This window comes from Musa acuminata, chromosome BXJ2-1 (assembly GCF_036884655.1).
Source record: "Musa acuminata AAA Group cultivar baxijiao chromosome BXJ2-1, Cavendish_Baxijiao_AAA, whole genome shotgun sequence".
Taxonomy (NCBI): Eukaryota; Viridiplantae; Streptophyta; class Magnoliopsida; order Zingiberales; family Musaceae; genus Musa; species Musa acuminata.
In genome coordinates this window covers 328,728-352,742 of record NC_088338.1, presented here as the reverse complement: position 1 = coordinate 352,742, position 24,015 = coordinate 328,728, and the positions used below count along the sequence as shown (strand labels likewise).

Sequence of the window (24,015 nt, the reverse complement as noted above, 5' to 3'; positions counted from 1 at the left end):
GAGTTGAGCTTTGTTCTGCGGCGGTTCAAGGTGGCTAACAATGGGCTGTCATTAACAAAGTCAAGGGCTGAGAAGTCATCAATCACCATTCTAATGCTTACGCTCCTGTGAAGGATCCACCTTGATGCTGTCTCCGATCTCAAATAAGATCGGAGTGAGGCCCACCAGAGAAGGGAGAGGAGTCTACGGAAGCGGACTGGTCCATGCACCCAGACATTTTTTTACGCATAGTTACTATTTTAGCCTTCTGTTACCTATCTGTGACCTACCCCATGTACTACCGTTACGGGCCATTTATGTCATTCCGCTTGGTGATCGCGGCTGACCGCCAGAAAACGTTCTACTAGGGTTTACGAACAAGGGCGGCGATCGAGGCGAATAGCAACGACCGAGCGGAACTCCTTTCGCCGCCACCAAATCCAGTCTGGTTCGTACGATTCTGATTCCGATTCCGATTCGAACCCTCGATCTTCTTTTGCCCCTGTAACCGCTGTTCTAATGCTCGCATCTGAAACTCTCTTTACTTGGCTATTTTTGTGTGTATTTTTTAGCGGTTTGAACTTGCATTTGTTCTCGAGCGATTGTTTCTATCATTTTGGTCATTTCCACTGAAAGATTCTCTTTATATCTTCATTTATTTGGTGTATCTGGTGATCCTTTTAGGTGATTTTTAGGTATATATTAGGATCTCTGATCTTCATTTGTTATCTACGTTTTGGTATTCGTTTCCTTTTGATCGGTTGATGGTACAAGTTAACATCTTTAGTCGTTTTCCCCGCACTTTATCCGTTGACAATGGCATGAGATAAACTATGCTTTCTTAGTATATGTGATTTGCTGGTCTGTGATGTTATTTCTTTCTTTCTTAAGAACTTCTATCTAATTGTTATTGGTTTCTGACATCATTGTTTGTTTGATTAAAGGCTTTGTTCTACTTGAGTGGATTGGCCTCTTAGTTTCGATTGTTGATGTCATAGTTCCTTTTATTTCCTTTAATTTTTTTGACTTTTTATGCCTTGCAGCTCTGATGGCCACCGTCCCTGGCCCACTCATTTGGGAGATTGTGAAGAAGAACAATGCGTTCCTTGTGAAGCAATTCGGTAACGATACTGCCATGGTGCAATTTAGCAAGGAGCCAAACAATCTCTATAATGTCAATTCCTACAAGCACTCCGGTGGGAAATTAGTCCTTGGTTTTATTTTTGTTCCATTCTTTTTAAGTATCTGAGCTGCATTTACATTTTGATGTGTTCATATGCCTAATGAAAAATCACAGGGTTGGCAAACAAGAAGACAGTGACCATTCAGGCTGGAGGGAAGGACCTGTCTGTAGCAATTGCGACAACTAAGACAAAGAAGCAGAACAAGCCTGGTAGCTTATATCACAGATCAGTCATGAAGAAGGAGTTCTGTAAGTTGGCAAAAGTTGTTATGAACCAGGTATCAGCTCCCTCTGTTTCTTAAGATCTGAATGTGTTATTAGATTGCTAGTATTATGGCACATCCTGTCTGCCGGTTCTTAGTATGGTATTCCTTTGTCTGTCTTACCAATAAGACAGTGACTTATATTGACAAATTTCAATTGTAGCTGGTAGTGTAAATTGTACTTTATGATACATGCATATTTTGGTTTCTGACTTAAATATGTATTGATAGTTCTATAGGACTAAGCATGTCTAATAAGCTTACTGAGGTAGGACAATTTAGATCAAATTAATGCAAATGTCTAGTTTTAAATTGTAGTTCTATTTCCTGAAGACCTACCATGTTTCTGTTGTATTCTTACAGTTGTTTAATGCCTGTCTCTTCTGTCTTTACTACTCGGTAACTAGATGATGGTTCTTTTTTTTAGCTCAACTTTATATCCAAATTCCTCAGCTAAATGTTTATTTGTATTTTATTCATCTGTTCCCAATCTACTGATCATAGACTGTGAAGATTGAGCAATCATGCTCTCTTTGAACCTTGGACTGCCATATAGGCCATTCAGTTTAGTGTATCAATACATGAATGATACTAATTGAGTTTCTTTTTACTGCATGATCTGTGCATATTGACCATGTTTTTGGTTACTTTAAGTCACCTTATATGGCTATTCATATTATTTGGGGCTTGTTTGTGGTGACATATGATTGCTTTTCTTATCCATTTCAAATTTTGTTTGTATTCCTATGTTTTCATATATTGAATATTCTGAGTTATACTAGTCATATCAAGACCCATAAATTAGATATATTAGATTGATGAAATCAGGTCCTTTCTGAAAATAATTTAAAAAGAAATGATGGAAAATCAGGAAAATTAGAAAGAGAAAAAGGAAGATATGAAGTAAATTGGCAAAATGAAACCACTAAAGATCACAGTAAGGTCAATAAATTTTGGAAACCCTGCATAACATTAAAGACAAACCATAATACTTGCTCGATGACCTAGTCCTAGCTAAATAAGAAAAGCTATCCCCCATTCTACACATATATAATGCATGATAACTAAAGATGATGGTATAGCTTGTCAATTAGCTTGTAGGATGGAAGAGTACTTAATTTTGTGTTCCTGTTATAATGCAAACGAAGCTGCATTTTTCTTGTAAGTTGTGGAACTTAAATTTCCTAGTAAATGAAGGGTGCATTAATCCTTATGGCCACTATGCTAAATTGGTTAAATTGTTCTCATGAAGAAGTTTCTTTTGGTCATATTTGATGATTTTTAAAAGAGTTTTTTTTATTTCTAACTATTTTAATCTTAAGCATTTATAAAAATATGTTATATATTAGATAGACTCTGTAGTTGTTGTTGTGATTATATGAGATTAGTTGATTAGAATTAGTGGGATGAGGAGAGGTAGAGCGAGAACTAAGGATTTTTGTAGGAATGTACAAAGAGATTTGGGTGTTCTTAATTTAACAAGATGGAATAGATGCACATACTTGACCTAAATAGTTGGGATATTACGGTTTGTTATTGATCCTAGATGGACAGTTATCTTCCACTTCTACGTTTGATTGATTCAATCTGACATTTTCAGTTTGTAGGTCAAGCCAATAGTAGATTGTGGCGTCGGGTGCTCTTTGTCCTTTATGTAACTTGTTTTTTTATATTATTCTGTAAGTTCCTTTGTTCTACATGCACAACCGTTCTATTATCTCATTTTGAGTATAGAATATTTCCTATGCTTTCCCTTTTCTGTTTTATTTTTTATTTTTGGCACTCTACACCCTACACTCTACACTCCACGAAAGTGCTGCAATGGTGATCAGTAATATGTAAGAAGAGCCTCTCATGGGATTGGTTGTTCAATGAAATATTCTAGTTACGCTTGGCTTCTGAGCTATGTTCCATTTTTTTTTCTAAATTCTCCTTTAGAAAAAGTCATTCTCTGTTTTGCTACGAATAATATTCTTTAATTTCCTCTGTTTCGGCAGTTATAATTTTTTCCTAATATTTCATTTCGAGTGCAGAACGCTTCCTACACTTCTCCTTTCCTGTTTTCTTTTTGCTTTTTTGGTGCTCTACACTCTGTACACAACAGAAGTACTGCTATGATGATCTGTAACATATAAGAAGCCTCTCTGTTCCTTTTTTCCCCTAAATTCTCCTTTAGAAAACAATTTTCCTTTATGTGACTTTTTTTTATTTTCATTAATTTCTTCTGTTTGTAGATAGATCAATTGTTTATAACTTAAATCAAAACTTTTCACTGATGGCGAATATTAATCATTGGGGAGTTGGGGATCAATGTTTAAAGCATGACTTGATTTTTGTCTTGTGGCATCAAAACATTATCGCCCTATACTAATCTGTTATCTTATTGCATTTTATTTATTTTTCTTTGAACCATTCCGAGATCCTGTGACTAGTTTTGTATTTATGTCATATGAACTATTCCACCTCTCTTCTGCTATACTCCCACTGCTGATTTTGCATCTTAATGAATATAATTACTCAACCCAACAAACTTATGTAATATGAAATGTTCCATCTCCTGTTGCAGGTCACTGACAACCACTACAGGCCAGATCTGACCAACTCAGCTCTAGCGCGGCTGAGTGCGGTACATCGAAGCCTTAAGGTTGCCAAGTCTGGCGCAAAGAAGAGGAACAGGCAGGCTCTTAAAGTGAGAAACTAAATCAATGCTTGTGTCCATGGATGGTCTTATTTAGTTGTCCTTTATTTGGTTTTTGGTTCACTAAGTTTTCGTGGAAGAATTGCTGTCACCCGGAATTTTGATGACTGGTTTTCTATTGTTGATTTCATTGCAAGAGTTTTCATAATCTAGTTTTATTTGAGATGACCTTTAATATTTGGCACATGATCTTGATACAAACAATATTTGGATAGTAAGTCTTGGCACATTATGATCTTTGTTCTTAAGAGCAAAGAATTGTTTTTGCTTCTTAAGCCATGATGAAGAGTCTGTGTGTTTCTGGAGACCTTGGACAATACCAAACATGTTATACGCTCAATTTTTGGTGAAATGTATGAATTCAATCAATCTGCTCATTATATGTCAATCACAGCTTCATTTGAAATTAGATTCTGTTCAACTTTAAATGAACAATACGATGTTTTTTTTTTATTACAAAAAAAAGTCTGAGAGTCCTTGTTAATAATTAAGTAAATATTAATATGGTTTGTTAATTAATAAACAAATTATTGAATTATTAATTCAGATGCTTATAGATATGTGGTCAACAACGTATATTTTTGCTAAAATTATAAGGACTAGCGATCTGAAATATTGAAATTGAATTAGGGTACTTTTGATTGCTCTAATCATTTTTCTCTCCGATATCTTAGTAAAGTTTATAAGTAAATGAAAAACTCTATATGTATGTGTGTGTATACTCTTATAAAACACTCTTATCAATTTTCATTTATTTTGTAATATTAATTTAAAATATATATTAATGATGAAAATTTTAAAGGGTATTAATGCTATTTAAAATTTGAAGCGTGAATTAATTTTTATAATCTTGAATATATCCTTCCCTTCCCCCGTTTCCTGCCTTCATCTTGTCGATGCTCGATTCCTTCATCATTCTTTTACTCCGTGGAGCGAAAGCAAACTGTCTCACTGAGTAAAAGAATGACGGAGGAAATAAGTATGCTCAATAAGGAAGAGTGGAGCCTCAGAATGATAGGCATGAGGTAGAAATGACAAATGTGATGGGAGGCTTCATAGTTGTGGAGTCGTCATTGTGCAACGGAGTTGAGAAAGAGCGGAGGCAACGGGTAAAGAGTTTAGGGTCTGTTGCTCAATGGGACAAAGTTAATCGAAAAATACGGATGCTATAATGTACTCCAGCTTATAATATGGCTATTTGTTGATTATGTTTTTTAATGATTCTCTAGATAATATTTGGGATTTGAAAAGCCTGGCTGTCAATTGGTTGGTCTTGTTTATTTTGTGATTGTAATGCTTTATGAGAGAATGATTTATACACAGTCATCAATTCTAGAATTTTTTTTTGGCATATTCACAAGTTCATAATTTCTAGTGTATCTTTTTCATTTACAATACAAAATACAGTTTATCAAGTTTAAGTATATTTTAGGAGGGTTAATTATGTATACCTTATGTAATTAGTTATCTTTATTATTTTAATCATTATATTTTAAAACATTATATTGGTATTCTTATAGTTATGAATAAAAAACATCTATATCCATTTATCCTATTGATTTTGTTAATAAAATTATAAAAATAAAAGGATAAAAAAATAATTTTAACATCTAAGTTTGTGATGGTGGACGATGATATCGTTGAAGGTTGTTTGACAACTACGTCGACATCGATGTATATTTAATACAACGTCGTTCGATGAATTTTTCATCGCTTGGCAATTGCGTTGACACCGATAAATATACAAAGCGGTCCCTAGTGGCGTTATTGTTCGTCTTACATTTTGTTTTCATGTTTTCGTTGGTAAAACCGATAATGTTAAGATAAATGAACGTATATGTTTTACTTTCATAATTATAAAGATATCAATATAATTTTTTAAAATATAGGGATTAAAATACTAAAGGTAATTGAATAATATGTAATTTGTCTCATTTTAGGAAGAGAAATATGGTCTGTATCAATTGATCCAATCGTTTCTTTCATCAAGCCGAAGGCAGTAACTAAAGCAATAGCCATTAGTTACATATTTGTTCTTGCAATAGCCAAACATCATAATATGTAATTTTAAATGTATATTCCTGAAACTGATATTTCTGACAAAATTGAAATGAATCTCATATTTATTCTTCAAATGTCAATGAAGGTTCTGTTCTTTTGATACCACTGAGTAATAAAATGGTAAACAAATTAATTTAAAAATGATTCACGAATAATTCTGAACAAAAAGTCCAAACTAGTAAAAAAAGGGCTGAAATTTAGCTTTTATTACATTTTTTTACACATCTACCATTTTAAGACATTTACTATTTACTGTTCCCCTTTTTCACTATTGATAATATTTTTAAAAAATAAAAATATTATTTTATTATTTAAAGTCTTAATATTACTGATTTTATTTTATTTTCTTTTCTTACTATCCTTTATTACTTGGTGTCGCCATCGACCCTTGTCGACGTTGCTCATCGCACCATTCAATGTCGATCCCTCGATGTCGTCATTTGAGGACGAAGAAAGGAAAGAAGAGGAGAAGAACAAAGAAGAGACTATTTACGTACATTTACAAAATGATAGCTTATAAATACTAAAAAAAATTAAAATGATGTTATAAATAGTAAAATTAGGGTTATTAATAGTAATATCCCCATTTTAAAAATTGAAAAGAGTATTTGCCCTTATAACTACTTCAAATATTAAGGTTCTTCAAATTAAACATAAATTATTTTTTCAAACTATGATTAATATTAGTTATTATATTTAAAATATATTAAAATTTAAAGTGCCTAAAATATCTCAAATATTTCTTAATAATAATAATGAATTTAAGAAATACTAATATATATATATATATATATATATATATATATATATATATATATATATATATATATATCAAATAGGGCTAAATAATTTCTATCTTTACGCCTTATTGAAACGATTTATTTATATGATTGAGTTCGACAATTGTCATTTCGACCCTAAATTCTTATGTGCTCTTCTTGCTACCTTGGAGACTGCCACGATCGATCGATTAATCAATGAATGAAGCCTGCCACGAAATGGGCTGAATCAACATTGATACTGATGATGATGGTGGTAATGTTGACGAGGATGAGGAGGAGGAGGCGATGTTGGAGTTATCGATGACTCCCAGCCCGTAGCAGATCTCTTGTTCTCGTTGTTCCAATTTATGCAAATTTCTCTCTTGATTCATTAAGATCTTTATTCTTTTATTATTGTTTTTCTATATCACCTCGTTTCCTGTTCTTTTTCAGGTTGATCATTTGTATGATCGATGGGTGAGTGTTTTCGCTAGATTTCTCTACTCTCCATCTTTCAGCAAGCTTGTTGTCTATGGGATCTGGTAATTATCAATTCAATTATATTCGGTCTTTGAGTTCCTCTCTTAATTGACATGATTTTTTTAGTATTTTTCTATCACTTTATTTGTATAAGATGTCATTTGGATTTTTTACGATATATGATCCAATATATTGACTTTTAAATACATGAAACTTGAGTTTAAGAGGATTTTTTGAATTATTTTTCATGTTCTTCGTATCCCCATTTCTTCGTATTCTTAATCGATCTATGATTTAAGAATCAATCACATATTTAAATAACTGATCTGATTGCATGATTTGAGTGATTGATGGAGAAAAATCTCACTTATAAAACTTATATAAATACACATCACCTCAATAAATAAAATTTCTTTTTCACAGCATCTCAATTCTTTATGGTATCAGAGCTCCCTTGACCTTGAGCAAAACTTCTCTTTTCTCGCTGTCCGACAATAACAATCTCTCTTCTCTTATCATTGTTGCTTGATTTTGCTCTATTGATTTGCCGCTACCTAAAATTTATCTCTTTCACAACATCTCAATTCTTCACATTATTATTTGAATTCCTTTCATTATAAGCCTATGAGTTGCTATGTTAATGAATTTGAACCATTAATCCAAACAGCTTAAGTTCAAATTCATGATAATATCTCATCAAATTCCTTTAAGTCAGTCCAATTTTTTTTTCATGGAACTAAACTTAGGGCGCTACAGTTATAATTATCATCTGTAGGAAGGGCTACAATATCGTAATATGACTTCCAAAACCGAAGATTGATTGCATAAGTTGAGGCTATTTGTCAACCATGTTCATGCTAATATAATGTTAGAGAGATATGAATTTAGAGAAAGAAGAACAAAATAAGGATATGAATGCACTCATATGTAAATTCATATGTAGTTCTCTCTGGTTTTAAGTCAGATACAGATATGGATTCAGACATGCATTATCTTACAACTAGCAGTACTGAATTAGGAAACCTCATCAGAAGAGAAGAAAAGAAAAGAAACTTCATGCATACGTCTTCCAGGATTTGGCAGTGGCATGTTTCCCATGTTTATTGCCCAAAGTTTTGGATGCCATAGTCCCTATCTTCTGGAGTTTCTGATGCACCATGTTGCAGAGCTTCACACTTCGGATCGGTGAGAGGCACCAGCCGATTGCATCGAGGTACCACCCACATCCTCCGGTGAAACCCACTACCATTCCTCCATCCATGGGCACTGTGAACTGGGTTCCTTCCTCCACACCAAAAGGCCCAAAAGTCCTCTTGTTGCTCTTGAATGCAAGCGACCTGATGACAGGAGAACCACCATACACTACAGGGCAGTAGTGCCCACTTACGGTCATCAGGTATTCTTCTGGATACTCCAATTTAATCTGCATGAGTTGAGCACTTGCAAGCTTAATGGTATATTACAGCTATAATAAATGCTGTTGGATCTGATTTAGAACTGGATATGGTTAGATTTTTGTGTTAAGGACATGTAATCCATGAGATATTTTAACTAAGATAAGAAGCCGATCAGGATGGATCATGACACTAATTATAAGTTATCTTACAGCTATTGTTCTAATAAGGATCATATTCTAGAAAAGAAGATGCATACTTTTGCTGTCATGCTGCCACCATTTCCTCCATGCTTTTCTGCCAGAAAAGGCTTCCCATTCTTGTCATACTCGATCCGAATCGAGTCGATGCATCGATCGTATACGAGAGTTATCTCTCTGATGCCGGTGTGGATTCCGTCATCCCAGCCGCTTCCACCATGGCCTCCCCAGGGGCCGACCTTCACAGTCTTGCTTGATCCAACCACCTTCTGCGTTTGCCACATCAAAGACAATTCAGCATTCACGCTGAAAAATTAGCTAGTGCTTGAGGAGATTTGTGACAGTGATCGGTGACCAATATGCAAATGCCAATGTTTGATCAAAATCCATGAACTTTACTACAAAAGCAGCAAGTGAGCCTTCCCTTACCATGATGACTCCCAAGGATATCAAGCAGCAAGTGATCCACTTCCTCTATGAGAAGTAAAATGGAGAGGATGATATCTATCTATCTATATATAGAATGTGATGAAGGTGGAATTGGAATCCAGCACATCTATCCTTCCATCAGGATTCAGAAGCATAAGTGTGTATAATTAAACATAAAGTTCCAAACTTTTAAATCTACAGTTCTATGCCTAAAAGCTGAGCTATGTCTTTCACTGGATAGTTTACACTTTTTGAGTTGAATGAGCTGAATACAACCTGAGTTTATGTGAATAAATTTAAGTTTTTTTAGCAAGTTGGCACATGTCACAGAACAAATCTTATCTAAGATCTCTAAAAAGATTCCATCCCTGTGCTTTATTCCTTTTTCAGATTTGACTCAGTTTAGATTATATTGTAATCAACATATAGCCTTCCTTCTTCCAGCTGATCCAATGGACAAATTTCAGAATATTTTCTGAATGATGACAAACTTCATATCTTTTGAGTCGAGACTTGCCACAAAAATGGTTGCTGACATTTGGAGAACTGAAATTATAAAGTTGCAGTTATATAGAAGCTTAAACAGGACGAGTCTCCACTTCATAGTAGACAATAGCACTAAGCATCTTCTTTTTGATTAAGATACATCAGGTTTCAGCCTAGACAACTGTCTGGGAGTAGCATCCTCCTCGATTAATTTAAGAAGGCCAATTTGTAGAAGAAACAGCTCTCTGGTCTTGGTTAATTCCATTCTCTGGAAGTGAACAGGTGTCGACACCTCTCTCTTCTGGAGAACCATAGAGTTATGCAGAGTCAGAATGCTTTCTCGGTTGGCAGCAATGGCTTAGCGAGGCTGGCAGATCTCAGCTGCCGATGATAGGATGAGGTTGAGGAGTTAAAAGGCACCTGATGCCGATGCATAGTCCATTAGGAGTTCGAGTTCTACTGTAAACTCATGCAGCTTGAAGGTTGCCTCTTGAATCAGTGCTTTCAGCTGACTACAGACTAGTAAGTATTCCTGATAGCACAAGGCAGCATCAAATGGTAAGTTCCGTACTCCTAGACTTGTGGAGTGTAACAGAGATTTATATGAAACCTGAATAAAAATGGATATTTGAAACCCTGAGGAATTGAATTTGTCAACTCAAAGCAACTAAATCCAAAAGGAACATACCTTCAACTTAACCATGGATCTGAAGCACAAGAAATTCTCATTACAGTGTCCTGCACACACTGGACATTGTTCTAGAATGATTTTTGACCAAACATTAGCTGAAAAACTGTGGCTCATTTGCACACTCCAACAAAATCTTATATCCATCCAAATGTAGTTCTGAGACATTTACAGTAACTACTGCTAAAGCTGATATTTATACCAAAAGAGCCATAAAAGATTTCTTTCATATTATCATATCCATATATAAGACCAGACAATTGTGTATTGTATCACCAAATAAAAGAATAGCCTAGTGTATGACACTTTCGAGAATATGGAATTTAGTGAGCATCGGCTAAGATGCCGTTTCCATGGCTTGAACTATAGTCGTTGAAAGTAATCTTACCTTGGCACCAAAGTTCACTCTCTATCATTGACTAAAAGCTCCAAAGTGAGCTCACAGTCCCATCTGTGAATAAGTTGAAACTCACTTTTGAAAGGACACAAGTCATGAGTCATGTTGTTGCCTCCCTTCTTGTATTGACCGGAAAATCCTTGCAGCTGACTCCGTAGCAGACCTAGAATTATGAGGCACAACCTTAATCACACGAGTCTGGCTATCTGTACCATTGGATTGTACTGGGCAATTAAGACTGCTCACTCCAGGAGCTGTAGGAAATAGAAGAAATTGATCTCTTTCTTCTAGTTGTGCCTTCTCAGAAGGGATGTTCAGTGTGCTTCCTTGAAACTCACTCTTCTTTGACACCTGAAACTTCCCAGCATGGCCAGGAAATGCTTCCTTCCTAGGAATGGGGGACATGTTACATGAGCGCCTGGAATGCTGACCGGTTTGTCCACTGGGCTGTGAACCAGCTAAATTACTGACCTGTTTGACTGCAGAGGTAGATATGATTGGGTTCCAAGCTTGAAGGCCATAAGGTGTGGGATAATACAGGGGTGCAATTGCCGAAGGACCTGGTAAAATACCCACGTTTGGTGGCCGATGAGACGCCGAAAAACCAAATGCGGGGTTGATGAAGTCTCCTGCCACTTGAGATGCACCAAGAGGTGTGCCTCTTCCATAAAGAGGAGCCATGAAGCCACCAGTTGGTGGGCAAGGTCCCATATAGGGTTTGTAAACAAGACCTTCCGAAGGCGACATTACAGGAACTAACCATTGGTTTCCCAGGGGAGGAAAACACAACGGTCTTGACTTGTCATCTGGAGCCATTGGCACCGGTGATGGAATACCAGAGTTGGACCCTGCTTTTGGAACTTGACCATGTGGACCTCCTTTAGACCCATCCTCACATGCGGGGAGAGCTGAAACTCCAGCAATGTTATCAGCTGGCTGCTCCTTGTTCTGTTTTGGGTTCTGAATACCATCTTTTGGTCTAAATTCCTCAGGCTGAGGATTTGTATTACATTGAGGCAGGGTCTTATCGGGTGGTTTTACTGAACATTTGCTTAAATAAGGATTGCCTTCAAGAAGCAAATGTGGCGATGCAGATATCAACTTCTGAACCTGTTTCATTTAGAATATTTACTTCAGAATCTATGTAATTCTAGCTAATCTGACGATCTATGAATATTGTAACTGTCCAAAACTAACCTTTATTACCCTATGAAGCTCAAATACTTGTATTGCAAAATCCCTTTGCTGACTGTACAAAAATTAAGAACATGCATCATCACAGAGAAGCACACAAAATCATGAAAAAATTACAAAATTTGATCTAACAAATTAAAAATAGTTCTAGAATTGCTGAATAAAAGAAAAGTTTATTCATATATTTCTGTGCAATATCCAATCTAATATTTATAGATGGAGTACATATGACAGTTACGGTACGTAAGACTAAGGCACGCATACTTTGACATTCTTATATACCACAGGAGTTCCTTTATTGGGAAGAGGGTAAATCTTAGAATCACCGTAAAGCCACTGCTTTGCAACCTTGCTGATCAGGTTCAAGTTGCAAAAATGATCTCTCGTTGGTAGAAGCTTAGTGCACTGGGAGCCCTCCCTTTTCTTTTTGCTACTATCAGGTGATTTAAGTCAAAGAGTCATTTACGCAGCTCAAATGGAAATCTTAGTTTTTTACATGTAAGAATTAATTGTATTAAGAAGCTTCACCTCGACAACAAAATTTCACATAGGTTCTATTCAACGTTGGGAAAACTATGTTTGGTTTATGATGTACCACTAATATATAATATGGGACTTCTAGGGTCCAATTTAGATGAGTTTAAAACTGATCAGTTGAAATTCACCAGGTGTGCTCACGAGACAAACTTGCAGAAATATCAATCCAATTCTGATAAGCAGGAGGGAACTAATCAGGCTGTTCTGGTTTGGCAAAAAGTTGCATTACTGCCAGTACTGCAGACAACAAGAAAGAAGGCAGTAGAAAATTTATTCTCTCTAAAGAAGAAAAGAATAAATGATAAATTTACTTTAGTGCATTTTTCTTATTTTTATTCTTTTCTCATTTTTGTATATCCCTAGTTTTCTTGTACTTTGAGAGATTTTAAAATAGGGAAGGGGGTAGTAATTGAGAAATCAATTAATCAATGAACCTATGAATGAACAAAATTATTTGTTACACATTATGTCAGAAACTGATGACAGGCCACAGTTTTTTTCTTCCGATGGTATAATTTCATTGTCCAAGTGTAAAGGTGTGATGAGAGGCCAGTCATTATTTATTTTCTATTATCTTTTAGAATTATTATTTTCTCAAGCTCTCTCTTTCCCTTCCTTTATTCTCGAATAAAATAAAATACTTTCTGTGCTTGTCATAAGCTTGTTCTACTTTAAATTGTCAACATGATATCAATCGAGCCATGATTGTAGCCACAACCTGGGCCACTTGGTAGTTAAAAGAAGACAACAATCATAGGGAAGATAAGGGACAATTTTTTAGGATTTTCAAACAAAAAAAGTCTGCCAAATAACAAACATATTTTTTAGATTTTACTAAAAAAAGGGCATAGCCAAGTTCCCGCCAATGCGGGGTTTGGAGAGGTTTAATGTATGCAACCTTACCTTTAAATATTTAAAGAGACTATTTTTATGACTCAAACTCTGGTCTCCCTAGTCGCCAAGGAGCAACCTTACCGTTGTACCCAGACTCACCCTTATTTATTAGTGAAATCTAGAAAGATTTCAGTAATAGTTTGAAATGAATAATAAACTCCATGCTCAAGCAAATTACAATCAAGAATGCATGCATGCAAAATATGGATGATCACATTTCATGTGCATTAAAAGAATATACATTTTAAAGAATACGCATACAGTGATAGTAAAATACTACGTACTTGATAATAGCTCTTCGGGCTTTCCAAAAATGCTTTGAACCAATCACTCCAACAATATCATCTGGGGATATCACCAAACCGGACACTGTGTCCACCATTAAGGGCTCAGATGCATCATCTTTTCTTTCTAAATCTCTAAATTCCAATAACCCATTTTTCTTTGCACTGTCCTCTTTGTGGCAATTCCCAGAAATATCTGTAGCTCTATGACCTTTTCCGGGTAAAGCTTTAGAGCATAATTGACTTCTGGTCTTCATAGCCTCACCATCATTAATAACAGCAATATCATTCAAGCGTTGAGTTCCACTCTGATCACCTTTTCCATGACACAATACTGTATCGCCATTCATTGATTTCTCAGTTAAATGCAAACCGATTGTATCATCTCTAGCTAAAGAATCTTTCAAACTGTTTGATCTCTCACCAGTTGTATGGGATGAAAACTTTTCTTTGGCTTCTTTGGGTTCTCCGATTATTGAAGTTTCTTTGGGCTCTTCAATTGTTGAAGTTTCTTTAGGAAATTTTCCACTATGAATTCTATTAGAATTTTTTGATTTAATGCAAGCAATAATGGTTTGTTGTGAGGGCGTCTTGTTTGACTTTGGGAACTGAACTGAAGAATTGATCCTAGCAGAAGGAATCTTCTGTAGTTGCTGGGAATTTAAGGTAGTTGACTTACCTGGATCAGTCATGTGTGTATCTCTTTTCGAGGATGCAAGAATTCCCGAATGATCTATATTATCATCCATGTCATCCACATCAACCATTATCTTCCCACCAGAAATGTTCACACTAGGGCTGTGTGGTCTCAGTGGGCTACATTCAGCAACTGATCCTGTACTGAACAAATTTCCAGAACTTACTTGCTTCATAAATTTTCTCTTGAATTCCATCCTCGTTGCAATATCATTTGTTTCGTCAGGTGTACGAGATTTAACTATCTCTGCTGAATGAAGAGACACTTGCGGAGAAATGTACAATGGAGAAAGCATAATCCTTTGATGGTCACATCCCTAAAACAGAACAACAAAAGCTTGTTAGCAGTGATTAACTTGACAGAGAAATAACAAATGTAATGACCGTCACAATATAACCATGGTTAAAAAAATCAAATGTTGATGTTTAAGGTTCTTAGAGAGAGATATTCAGAAGTTGAGATGATCATTTTCCTTTTGGTCAAAATATCTCCCACAATATGAAGACAATTCTAGAGATAAATTTAATTTCTTTCGACACCAAGTGAGGGTTGGCCTTAGTACAAGAGCAATGTTGGTCCTTTGCATCCTCGGTGACCAAGGTTCAGATCAGGGAAACAACTTCTCTGCATGCGAAGGTAACCCTTTACAGACTCATACTGGAGGGAGATCAGTGCATTGGGTTGCTCCCCAATACCCTTCTTGCCACTAACGACAGCCGATACCCATACCCATAGCAACCATGCAATAATACCTCTGACATGTTAAAGGTTCAAAGCAGGAAGACACAATGGTCAATTGGAGCCAGTTCGTGAGGTCAAGCATATATGCTATTGAAGAAAGCCAGGATTCAATGTGAGAATTCATCAACACTTTTAAACATGAAATGTAGCAGTAAATGGGATATTCTGTGGCTTCAGTATCATCCAAATTATCTCAAAATTGATTGTTGGTCATTATCTCATATGATAGTGGATCGTTTCTATGTAAAATGCCAAAAACAAAGGTGAAGAAGCAGAGGAAAACAACTACAAGGGAACAAAACAGTAGCAATAAAGGAAAATGATTGACATGAGTAATGAAGTCCGTTCAAGCAAAGTCAATTGTCCAGCCCTGTTAACTTCTCAAAGAAGAAGAAGTAATAATCAGATGCAATATAGCAGCAACATAAGCAGCAGTTCCATATGCTAGAAGTTGGCGGTAAGGGAAAGCTATGTGACAACCGCACTGACCTTGCTTGGCGAAAAGGAAGGGGATAAGTCGCTGGAGCTGTGAGGAGGCAGTGATAGGGTGGAGGATGCCAAGTTGAGCCTCTGAGACGGGATACTAAGCTGCTCATACAACGACATCTTGTTTCTCGGCGGCGCCCTCGGCCCCCCTTTCTCTGCATCATTCACATGGAGCCTCGGAAACAGAGGCCCCATGACCTCCTCCTCCTCCGCCCCTTTCATGTCTCTCAACTCCGCAATCTCATCAAGACACGCAGCTCGAACAGTCACATCCCTAACCCACCAGCTGCGAAACCGTATCGACCATCCAATCCTAGCTCAAGATTAACTCTTCGCGCCGACAACAAGCTGCCAGTCTCTGCGAGGAAAACCCCAGCGAACCCAGCGGCAAAAGTCCGATTTTTCTCCTGGAAAAGGCCAAGAAAGCTGATGCAGCAAGCAGCAGTCTCCAAGCGGATTCCCCTGACGACACAGATTCTTCTGTGTGATCCAATACGAGGACGAGAATTCACCAATCGAGAGGCGACGAAGGGGAACGGGACGCGGACCGAAGGAAGAGGATGCAGGGTTGGGAAGATAAAGATTCGGGAAAGGGCAATCGTGGCTCACTTTGGGATCCTCAAGCCCACGCTGATGCCAACAAGGAATGGTGGTGTCATTTAGCATGGCCGGCAAACCGTGCTACTTAACACGGGATCACTAATTTGATTGATTGATTCTTTTAGGCATGCATTGATTAAGGCGAAGGAGGAGATATTTGACATGATATATCGATTTTTTGGGGTCAATTAGTATTAATTAGATTTCGTCATATTATATGTATAACGTATTCTACGATATAATATCCGAAAACCGTTATAATCTTTGATATATCACTCGATCCGATCTCGATTATAACAAGAGTAAGCCGCTGCCGACTGTTGCAGGCGACAAGGCAGCTCGCCTGGCTTTCCTCGCCTCTTCTCTCTCTCTCTCTCTCTCTCCAAGCTGTAATTTGTCGATAAAGCTTTGATTCACTTATATTTGTCGATGAGCTTTGATTCACTTAGATCTGTTGATCGACAAAGGTATTCGATCCCTTCTCTTTGAGTCCCCGTTTTTGGTTCCTTCGCGATCGATTCCTGCTTCTATTTCTTTTGATTGGTTTCGTCTCAAGTTTCCGCCATGGTGGACGGTGATAACGGCTCCTCCTCTCCGGGGAAGGAGCAAATTCCATGCCCAGATCCGCAGCATGGAACCGATACGGCGGAGGTGCCGGTCGCGGCCGCGGAGGGCGACAGGGAGGTTGAGTCTCTTGCTCACAGGATCCAGGAGGCTGTCGCCGTCGGTATGCGGCACCGGTTCTGGGAGACCCAGCCGGTGGGGCAATTCAAGGACGCCGGCGACACAAGCCTCTCCGAGGGCCCCATTGAGCCGCCGGCGCCCCTTTCCGCCGTCAAGCCTGAGCCCTACAATCTCCCCGCCCTCTACGGGTGGACCACCTGCGACATGGACGACGAGCAGACCTGCGCTGAGGTGTACAACTTACTCACCAACAACTACGTCGAGGACGACGAGAACATGTTCCGGTTTAACTACTCCAAGGAGTTCCTTCAGTGGGCACTCCGCCCACCAGGCTACTTCAAAGCCTGGCATATCGGCGTCCGGGTGAAGGCCACTAAGAAGCTCGTCGCCTTCATCACCGGCGTGCCGGCCCGGATCCGGGTCCGGGACGAGGTCGTCCGGATGGCGGAAGTCAACTTTCTGTGCGTCCACAAGAGGCTGCGGTCGAAGCGGCTCGCGCCCGTGATGATCAAGGAGGTCACGAGGCGGGTCCATTTGGAGAATATCTGGCAGGCGGCCTACACCGCTGGGGTCGTCCTGCCGACCCCCTTCACGACCTGCCGGTACTGGCACCGTTCTCTGAACCCGAAGAAGCTGATTGATGTGGGATTCTCCCGGCTCGGCGCTCGGATGACGATGAGCCGAACGATCAGGCTGTACAAGCTTCCGGGATCAACTGCGACGCCCGGGTTAAGGAAGATGGAGCTTCGTGATGTTCCAGCAGTCACCCGGCTGCTGAGGGAGTACTTGAGCCAGTATGTTGTTGCCCCCGACCTCGATGAGAATGATGTGGAACATTGGCTTCTCCCTTTGGAGAATGTGGTTGAGAGTTTCGTGGTTGAGAGCCCTGAGACTCATGAAGTCACGGACTTCTTCAGTTTCTACTCTCTTCCTTCTTCGATTCTTAACAACCAGAACTACTCGGTGTTGAAGGCTGCATACTCTTATTACAATGTGGCTAAGAAAACTCCTTTGCTCCAGCTGATGAATGATGCACTTATTGTGGCAAAGCAAAAGGACTATGATGTCTTCAATGCACTTGATGCCATGCACAATGAGACCTTCCTGAAGGAGCTGAAGTTTGGGCCTGGCGATGGACAACTCCATTACTATCTATACAACTACCGAGTTAGGAATGCTTTAAGACCATCAGAGCTAGGGCTTGTTCTTCTATAGTCTGGTAATAATGATCTTGGATTTCTGGTGGGTAATTGCTCTTTCAACTCAGCACATGCTTGCTTATTTGTGATTTGCTGCATCATCTATTTATTGTGCTACTTGTGATAGATTTGAATTGTGGTATCTTGCTTGAAGACTTGCCTTTTAATTCCGATTAATGTTGGGTATGCAATTGAAATATCAGTTTCTTTTTTTTTTTCTTGCTTCTGTTTGCCTACAATCAGTTGTCATGGTTGCGGGTTCTAATTTCCCTAGGCAATTCTGAAATTTGTAGCTGGGAACCCGGATGACCTTGATTGGATGTAATTTAAGCTGGAAAGCTTAAGATCTTGTGAGTGATACCGAATTAAGACTAATGTATAAGAGTAGCAGTCTGTGACTTCTATTGAATTTCCCATTGTTTTGGGAATTGCAACTTCTTTTTGCTTTCTGATCAAAATGCTTTAAGTTGTCGGTCTAGAAGTTTTTTTCTCTTGTGGGGAATTCCTGCTCTGATTAATTCAAGTTTCTAGTATGTGAAGCATCCGGACTGCTGCCATTGTTTGAATTGATAATGCAGTGGTAATCATGCTTTATGCATGTAAATATTTTCCGAGAAAACTGTAGACCAAGAAACTTTATTCACAGGTGGTGTCTTTGTCATTTGATTGACATCCTAGATTCATCTTCTATGAACATATTTCATCTTCTATGAACATATTTGTGAATACGAAGAAGGCACAAAGCTGTCACGATTCTCATGAGCATGTCCCTCCGAAGGATATTGCGAAAGTGATGAATAAAATAAGTTCAACGGAACATCATTGTAGTTAAAATATAGAAAATGTTAAGCGGTAAAAATTGACCAGAAAAATTTATAAAAAAAGGTTTGGAAAAGCATGCAAAAAAAGAAAAGGCAGATGAAAATTCATCTAGCCAATGAAAGTATAGAGAGGTGTTTTTTTCCCATATTTCTCTGAATTAGTAGGTAAATGTAATTCTCTTTGTAGATGTACAATTTGTGTATATAGGATGTCATTCTTTGTTTTTCTTGAAACTATTCTTTGATAGGAAAATGATCATCCACTTGAAATCTTTCTCTTTTAGCTTTGATTTCTTTTATCGGATATGTTTTCTTTATATGCAACAATTGCCAAAGGTAATATTATTTGCTGTGTTGGACAAGTATAAATATGGCATTACGGTATAGCTATGACATTTTGTTTGTTTTGAGACTTTGTATGTGATAAAATACCATCTTGTGAGATCGAGTTCTAAATAAGATGTAAAATATTTTGTGTGGAATAGATAGATTCTGTGACATGAGATACACCAGTGATATTGGAGGTTCCTTCTCCATATCCACAACACCATAGCCTAAAATAAGATGGTAGGCTTCATGTACATGTAAATCTAGCATACTGGGCAAAAATATATATGAAACTTTGCTTCTATCTGTACATTCTGTGATTGTGATTTCATTAAAAATTACAAACCTTTTGAACTCGGACTATTTTCTGAATAGTGGATTCATAATCTTTATCAGTTTCTCTTAAACATTGTCCCCTATTTTAAAACACCAATTTTTGCTTACTGCCTTTTGGGTTTTACGTTGCACATTTGCAGTTTTAGATTTGTGGTTGAAGCATGCTATATGATGTTCTTCAGCTTTCTACTAATCATCGAGATCTGGCATGCGATGCTCTACTCTGCAAATATATATATATATATATATATATATATATATATATATATATATATATATATATATATATATATATATATATATATATATATATATCTTGATGCTCTGTTATGTTTTCTTTATATGCTACAATTGCCAAAGGTGATATTATTTGCTGTGCTGGACAAGTATAAATATGGGATTACAGTATAGCTACGGCATTTTGTTTGTTTTGAGACTTTGTATGTGATAAAATACCATCTTGTGAGATCGAGTTCTAAATAAGATGCAAAATATTTTGTGTGGAATAGATAGATTCTGTGACATGAGATACACCAGTGATATTGGAGGTTCCTTCTCCATATCCACAACACCATAGTCTAAAATAAGATGGTAGGCTTCATGTACATGTAAATCTAGCATACCGGGCAAAAAAATATATGAAACTTTGCTTCTATCTGTACATTCTGTGATTGTGATTTCATTAAAAATTACAAACTTTTTGAACTCGGACTATTTTCTGAATAGTGGATTCATAATCTTTATCAGTTTCTCTTAAACATTGTCCCCTACTGCCTTTTGGGTTTTACATTGCACATTTGCAGTTTTAGACTTGTGGTTGAGGCATGCTATATGATGTTCTTCAGCTTTCTACTAATCATCGAGATCTGGCATGCGATGCTCTACTCTGCAAATATATATATATATATATATATATATATTGATGCTCTGTTATTTTTTTGTTGATGAATTGGTGAGCATGTGAATTTTCTCTACTCATTTCATTCTTGCTTCTGAAACTTTTATATGATGCCTGTATCTTACACATTTGTTTCAGTTATGGTTAATTGGTGATTTCTGGTTCCTTTGTTCTCAATTTTCCATGTTAAGAACTCAAGCTTGGACATTGTTTAGTTGCCATTTCAGTGGTATAGTGCGATGAACTGTAGTAATTAGCTTCGTTAATTACTCTTCTGGAAACAAATTTATGTTGAAGGAGCAACCTCGATCACTGTTTACTTCCAAGGGTGATCTGCTCTCTGCAACTTGAGATGTTGTTGAACCTCTACTAATTGGCATATGATAACACTGGTGGGTGGGGCATCAAGAACAACAATTGGAACTTTGGTTCAAACTGAAAAATCACAGATCAAACCACAGGCAGGAGAAAGAATATATACATTATCATCAACCGCACAAGAAGTTATAATGCATTTGCAGATCGAATATCCAGATCCAGGAACAGATGCAGAGAAGTTTTAGTGTCATCACCAATTTCACAGCATTGGAAATAGATCGGCAACTCAGTTAAATGGTATATATGTCTAACGATCCCGTAGACAAGATCATAATCCTGTTTTAATATCTGCTTTGTCTTAATCTTGTTTGACTCTCTTCTTCTTGATGCAGGTGAATGAGGGACTGATGTGCCTGCAAACAACCATACCAAACAATATCAAATATTTCCTGGCCAATCACCTATACTAAAATTAACAGTGAATAGGAGAAGGAAAAAGACAGGTTAGTGTAACCAATAAACCTGATAGCATTATTCTAGTGCCTAGTTGTATGCTGTGAAAAGAACTTCTAAACTTCAAAATCATTGCTTAGTCCATTTCAAGAGCAAGAATATCCAAGCCAGGTTTCAAAAGTGTGAATCTTAGGTCAATTTCATAAACCATGTTAACTAATGTAAACAATAAAATATTATTCCTCAACAGGTTTCAATGGTAGTAGTTAAGACCCTAGAGCAGGTGACCTGGTCTTACATGATAAAAATGTATATATGAGTCTGCTTGGAACAGATGCTAACATTATGAAAACCATGTTGTCCCAGGGGTTTTAATTAATTCCCCCAGTCATCAGCTTGACCATATGATAGATACTTAGACATGTTTACATGCTACTTACCTGCAATCAGTTAATGCAGATAGTAGCTATCTGTCAAAATTGTCATAAGAATGGTAAAGATTAGGATAAAGGCCATCTATTGAGTTTGTATGAGAGTTTTGTGTAGACAACACTAATTCTCCATATTGATAGGAACAAGTTGGAAATTATTTTGCATATTTGCACCTATCTACTGTTAAATGGTATAAGCATTACAATCTTACAATGATTCATATGACACATGATAATAACAAGAAACCGATATGAATGATCAATGGTTAATTATAAATTATTTTTTGAAATTAGTTATTTTTAACATCTCGATCTTTATACTTTAAAAAAATTATATTACGATCCTTATATTTATGAAAGTAAAACATTTAAATTTTTTTTTTGTTATTGTTAATGAAAATATCATAGAATTTATTACTGAACACATACTACTTTACTTTATTTTGGTTTACCAAGTATTTTTCTCATTAGAGTAAACAACGGGAAGAGAAACGAAATTAAATGAGTAAGATCGAGCTAATATATATATATGTACTATCATTAGAGAAACAGCATACACCTCCCCATACCATCGAAAACTCGAAGTCAATATGAAGCGTCAATGAGTTGTGTAATTGTACCAAAATCTTGTACCCAATATTTTGAGTAACATACCACAGTTGACATCTGTGATCAAATGAAGAATATAATGAACATAATTGACGGCATAGAGACCCTATACATTGGAACAATGAAAGCTAAATTGTGACCATGAAAAGGGGATATATTCTATGCAATTCATGTTTAGACCAACCAAATGTACTATTTGACCACCTTCCCAAACAGCATAATAAATCATGATTACTTATAGAATCCAATGCAAGCAGCAGATTCTAAAATTGGGGCAAAGCTAAGAAATTTGAAGATAATACTTAGTAGAAGCGTTGAACAGCCCATAGGAAGAAGTCAAAATAATAGATCAGACCGGCCAACAACATCAATCTTTTCGCATGCGACGATCTGCAAACCTAGCGAGAAGAGAACTGAGAGGAATCAATCATACCTGAAATCGAAGCGGTCTAATTACCAGCCGTAGACCACCCGGGCGTACTTGTCCTTGAGCCACCGGAAGCCCCTCCGGAAAGAACCCTTCACCTTGCCCTCGACGGCGTAGGCCTTGTAGCCGGCGACCCGCCGCTTCCGCTGGAACTCGGGGTCGCTGAAGACCCACCCCCCCTTGTTGGAAGAAGAGGAGCCGTAGTCAGTCTTCGCCTTGAAGCCATCAGGGCCGTGGCTGCCGCCGTTGTACATGTAGGCGTAGGAGGCGCTGTAGCTCCTAAAGTCGTGCAGGCCTGGAGGGGGCGCCGCCGCCGCCGAGGACCGGGCGCCGTACACCTCCAGCTGCATCATCCCGTCGTTGAAGGACCTCGATCTGAAGTCGTCCATGGTGTGCGCCTCTGCCTGCTCTTCGCCCCTCTCTCTCTCCCTCTTTCTCACACCGCAAGGCGCAAGGGGCACATCGACCGAGAACGAGACACGTGTCTGATTCGTTCCCTCTTCTACTTGTGGCGGCTTGTAAGGAAGGGTCCCACCACGTCGGATACCACTACCGTTGTAATGGACATTGTGACGTCCGTGTGAGCGTTATAATTGACTAATGATGTCGGAAGCAGACGTGAAATGTTATAGATATCCGTTATAATGTTATGTGATGGCACGATTCTCGAAGCGTGATCCAAGGTGTTTTGGATGGATATAAACATACATTGTGATCTTCCTTTAAAAATTAATTATTTATATACATATACATTACTACATAAATACTCTCTAGATCAATCTATTGGAGTGTTGAAAACGATTGGACTAAGTTTGAAATCAGACCAGTAGAAGTAGATTAATCCGACCTAATGTCATTGACTTAATTAGAATTATCTAACTCATAAAAGATTAGTTTAATTATAATTTAACTCCAAGTCCTGAAGGACTTATAAAAAAATAAATTAATTAGTTTAAAATTGAGTGACGAATAAGTCCTGACGTCTCGTGAAGATGATAACTTCATAAGTAATTCAACAAATACTTAGTGTGTAATAAAAAAAAAGAGAAAAGAGAAAATA

The 24,015-nt window shown here is 37.5% G+C and overlaps 5 protein-coding genes, 1 long non-coding RNA gene and 1 other non-coding gene across 16 annotated transcripts; 4 read left to right on the top strand and 3 right to left on the bottom strand.

Annotated features, from left to right (window-relative positions):
- The first annotated feature begins 287 nt into the window (after positions 1-287).
- Positions 288-4,298, top strand: LOC103972255 (large ribosomal subunit protein eL28y). The gene is made up of 4 exons (XM_009386569.3): positions 288-427; positions 1,023-1,175; positions 1,277-1,440; positions 3,992-4,298. The coding sequence occupies exons 2-4, from the start codon at positions 1,028-1,030 to the stop codon at positions 4,124-4,126; spliced, it is 447 nt and encodes a 148-aa protein (XP_009384844.1). The 5' UTR covers positions 288-427; positions 1,023-1,027; the 3' UTR covers positions 4,127-4,298.
- Positions 3,241-3,332, top strand: LOC135599584 (small nucleolar RNA R24). The gene has a single exon (XR_010481934.1). It is a non-coding gene; the product is annotated as a small nucleolar RNA R24 (small nucleolar RNA).
- Positions 4,299-7,120: 2,822 nt separating the features above from the next.
- Positions 7,121-9,171, top strand: LOC108953769 (uncharacterized). Its single transcript, XR_010481520.1, has 3 exons — positions 7,121-7,487; positions 8,592-8,821; positions 9,034-9,171. It is a non-coding gene; the product is annotated as an uncharacterized LOC108953769 (long non-coding RNA).
- LOC135598298 (jacalin-related lectin 19-like) lies at positions 8,350-9,580 on the bottom strand. Of its 2 annotated transcripts, XM_065091860.1 has the most exons (3): positions 9,449-9,580; positions 9,079-9,288; positions 8,350-8,848 (listed from the first exon to the last, which is right to left on the bottom strand). In XM_065091860.1, exons 1-3 carry the CDS (start codon positions 9,449-9,451, stop codon positions 8,480-8,482), a joined length of 582 nt encoding a protein of 193 aa, XP_064947932.1. In that variant the 5' UTR covers positions 9,452-9,580; the 3' UTR covers positions 8,350-8,479. The 2 variants fall into 2 exon arrangements, with proteins under 2 accessions (XP_064947932.1, XP_064947931.1); XM_065091859.1 differs by lacking the exon at positions 9,449-9,580 and having other exon boundaries at positions 9,079-9,303.
- Positions 9,581-9,995: 415 nt separating this feature from the next.
- LOC135598296 (ELF3-like protein 2) lies at positions 9,996-16,540 on the bottom strand. Of its 9 annotated transcripts, none has more exons than XR_010481517.1 (6): positions 15,856-16,539; positions 13,929-14,941; positions 12,217-12,268; positions 10,623-12,129; positions 10,355-10,466; positions 9,996-10,235 (listed from the first exon to the last, which is right to left on the bottom strand). XR_010481517.1 is itself a non-coding variant. In XM_065091857.1 (5 exons), the coding sequence occupies exons 1-5, from the start codon at positions 16,072-16,074 to the stop codon at positions 11,354-11,356; spliced, it is 1,977 nt and encodes a 658-aa protein (XP_064947929.1). In that variant the 5' UTR covers positions 16,075-16,540; the 3' UTR covers positions 11,210-11,353. The 9 variants fall into 9 exon arrangements, 2 of the variants coding, with proteins under 2 accessions (XP_064947928.1, XP_064947929.1); XR_010481518.1 differs by having other exon boundaries at positions 9,996-10,466; positions 10,623-10,681; positions 11,011-12,129; XR_010481516.1 differs by having other exon boundaries at positions 10,355-12,129.
- Positions 16,541-16,759: 219 nt separating this feature from the next.
- On the top strand, positions 16,760-18,550 carry LOC135598297 (glycylpeptide N-tetradecanoyltransferase 1-like). The gene is made up of 2 exons (XM_065091858.1): positions 16,760-16,919; positions 17,009-18,550. Exon 2 carries the CDS (start codon positions 17,017-17,019, stop codon positions 18,349-18,351), a length of 1,335 nt encoding a protein of 444 aa, XP_064947930.1. The 5' UTR covers positions 16,760-16,919; positions 17,009-17,016; the 3' UTR covers positions 18,352-18,550.
- A 2,631-nt stretch (positions 18,551-21,181) lies between these two features.
- On the bottom strand, positions 21,182-23,437 carry LOC135598299 (uncharacterized). The gene is made up of 2 exons (XM_065091862.1): positions 22,962-23,437; positions 21,182-21,448 (listed from the first exon to the last, which is right to left on the bottom strand). The coding sequence occupies exon 1, from the start codon at positions 23,342-23,344 to the stop codon at positions 22,982-22,984; it is 363 nt and encodes a 120-aa protein (XP_064947934.1). The 5' UTR covers positions 23,345-23,437; the 3' UTR covers positions 21,182-21,448; positions 22,962-22,981.
- Between the last annotated feature and the right edge of the window lie 578 nt (positions 23,438-24,015).

Excerpts from the sequence above, each read along its gene's own strand:
- LOC103972255 (XM_009386569.3), top strand. The coding sequence starts at position 1,028 with ATGGCCACCGTCCCTGGCCCACTCATTTGGGAGATTGTGAAGAAGAAC. Across the intron at positions 1,176-1,276 it reads CAATTCCTACAAGCACTCCG|GGTTGGCAAACAAGAAGACA; the intron begins GTGGGAAATTAG and ends GAAAAATCACAG. Across the intron at positions 1,441-3,991 it reads CAAAAGTTGTTATGAACCAG|GTCACTGACAACCACTACAG; the intron begins GTATCAGCTCCC and ends CTCCTGTTGCAG.
- LOC135598299 (XM_065091862.1), bottom strand. The coding sequence starts at position 23,344 with ATGGACGACTTCAGATCGAGGTCCTTCAACGACGGGATGATGCAGCTG.
- LOC135598297 (XM_065091858.1), top strand. The coding sequence starts at position 17,017 with ATGGTGGACGGTGATAACGGCTCCTCCTCTCCGGGGAAGGAGCAAATT.
- LOC135598298 (XM_065091859.1), bottom strand. The coding sequence starts at position 9,303 with ATGTGGCAAACGCAGAAGGTGGTTGGATCAAGCAAGACTGTGAAGGTC. Across the intron at positions 8,849-9,078 it reads GTGGCAGCATGACAGCAAAA|ATTAAATTGGAGTATCCAGA; the intron begins GTATGCATCTTC and ends CAACTCATGCAG.
- LOC135598296 (XM_065091856.1), bottom strand. The coding sequence starts at position 16,074 with ATGAAAGGGGCGGAGGAGGAGGAGGTCATGGGGCCTCTGTTTCCGAGG. Across the intron at positions 14,942-15,855 it reads CTTCCTTTTCGCCAAGCAAG|GGATGTGACCATCAAAGGAT; the intron begins GTCAGTGCGGTT and ends GTTCTGTTTTAG. Across the intron at positions 12,130-12,216 it reads AGCTTCATAGGGTAATAAAG|GTTCAGAAGTTGATATCTGC; the intron begins GTTAGTTTTGGA and ends TAAATGAAACAG.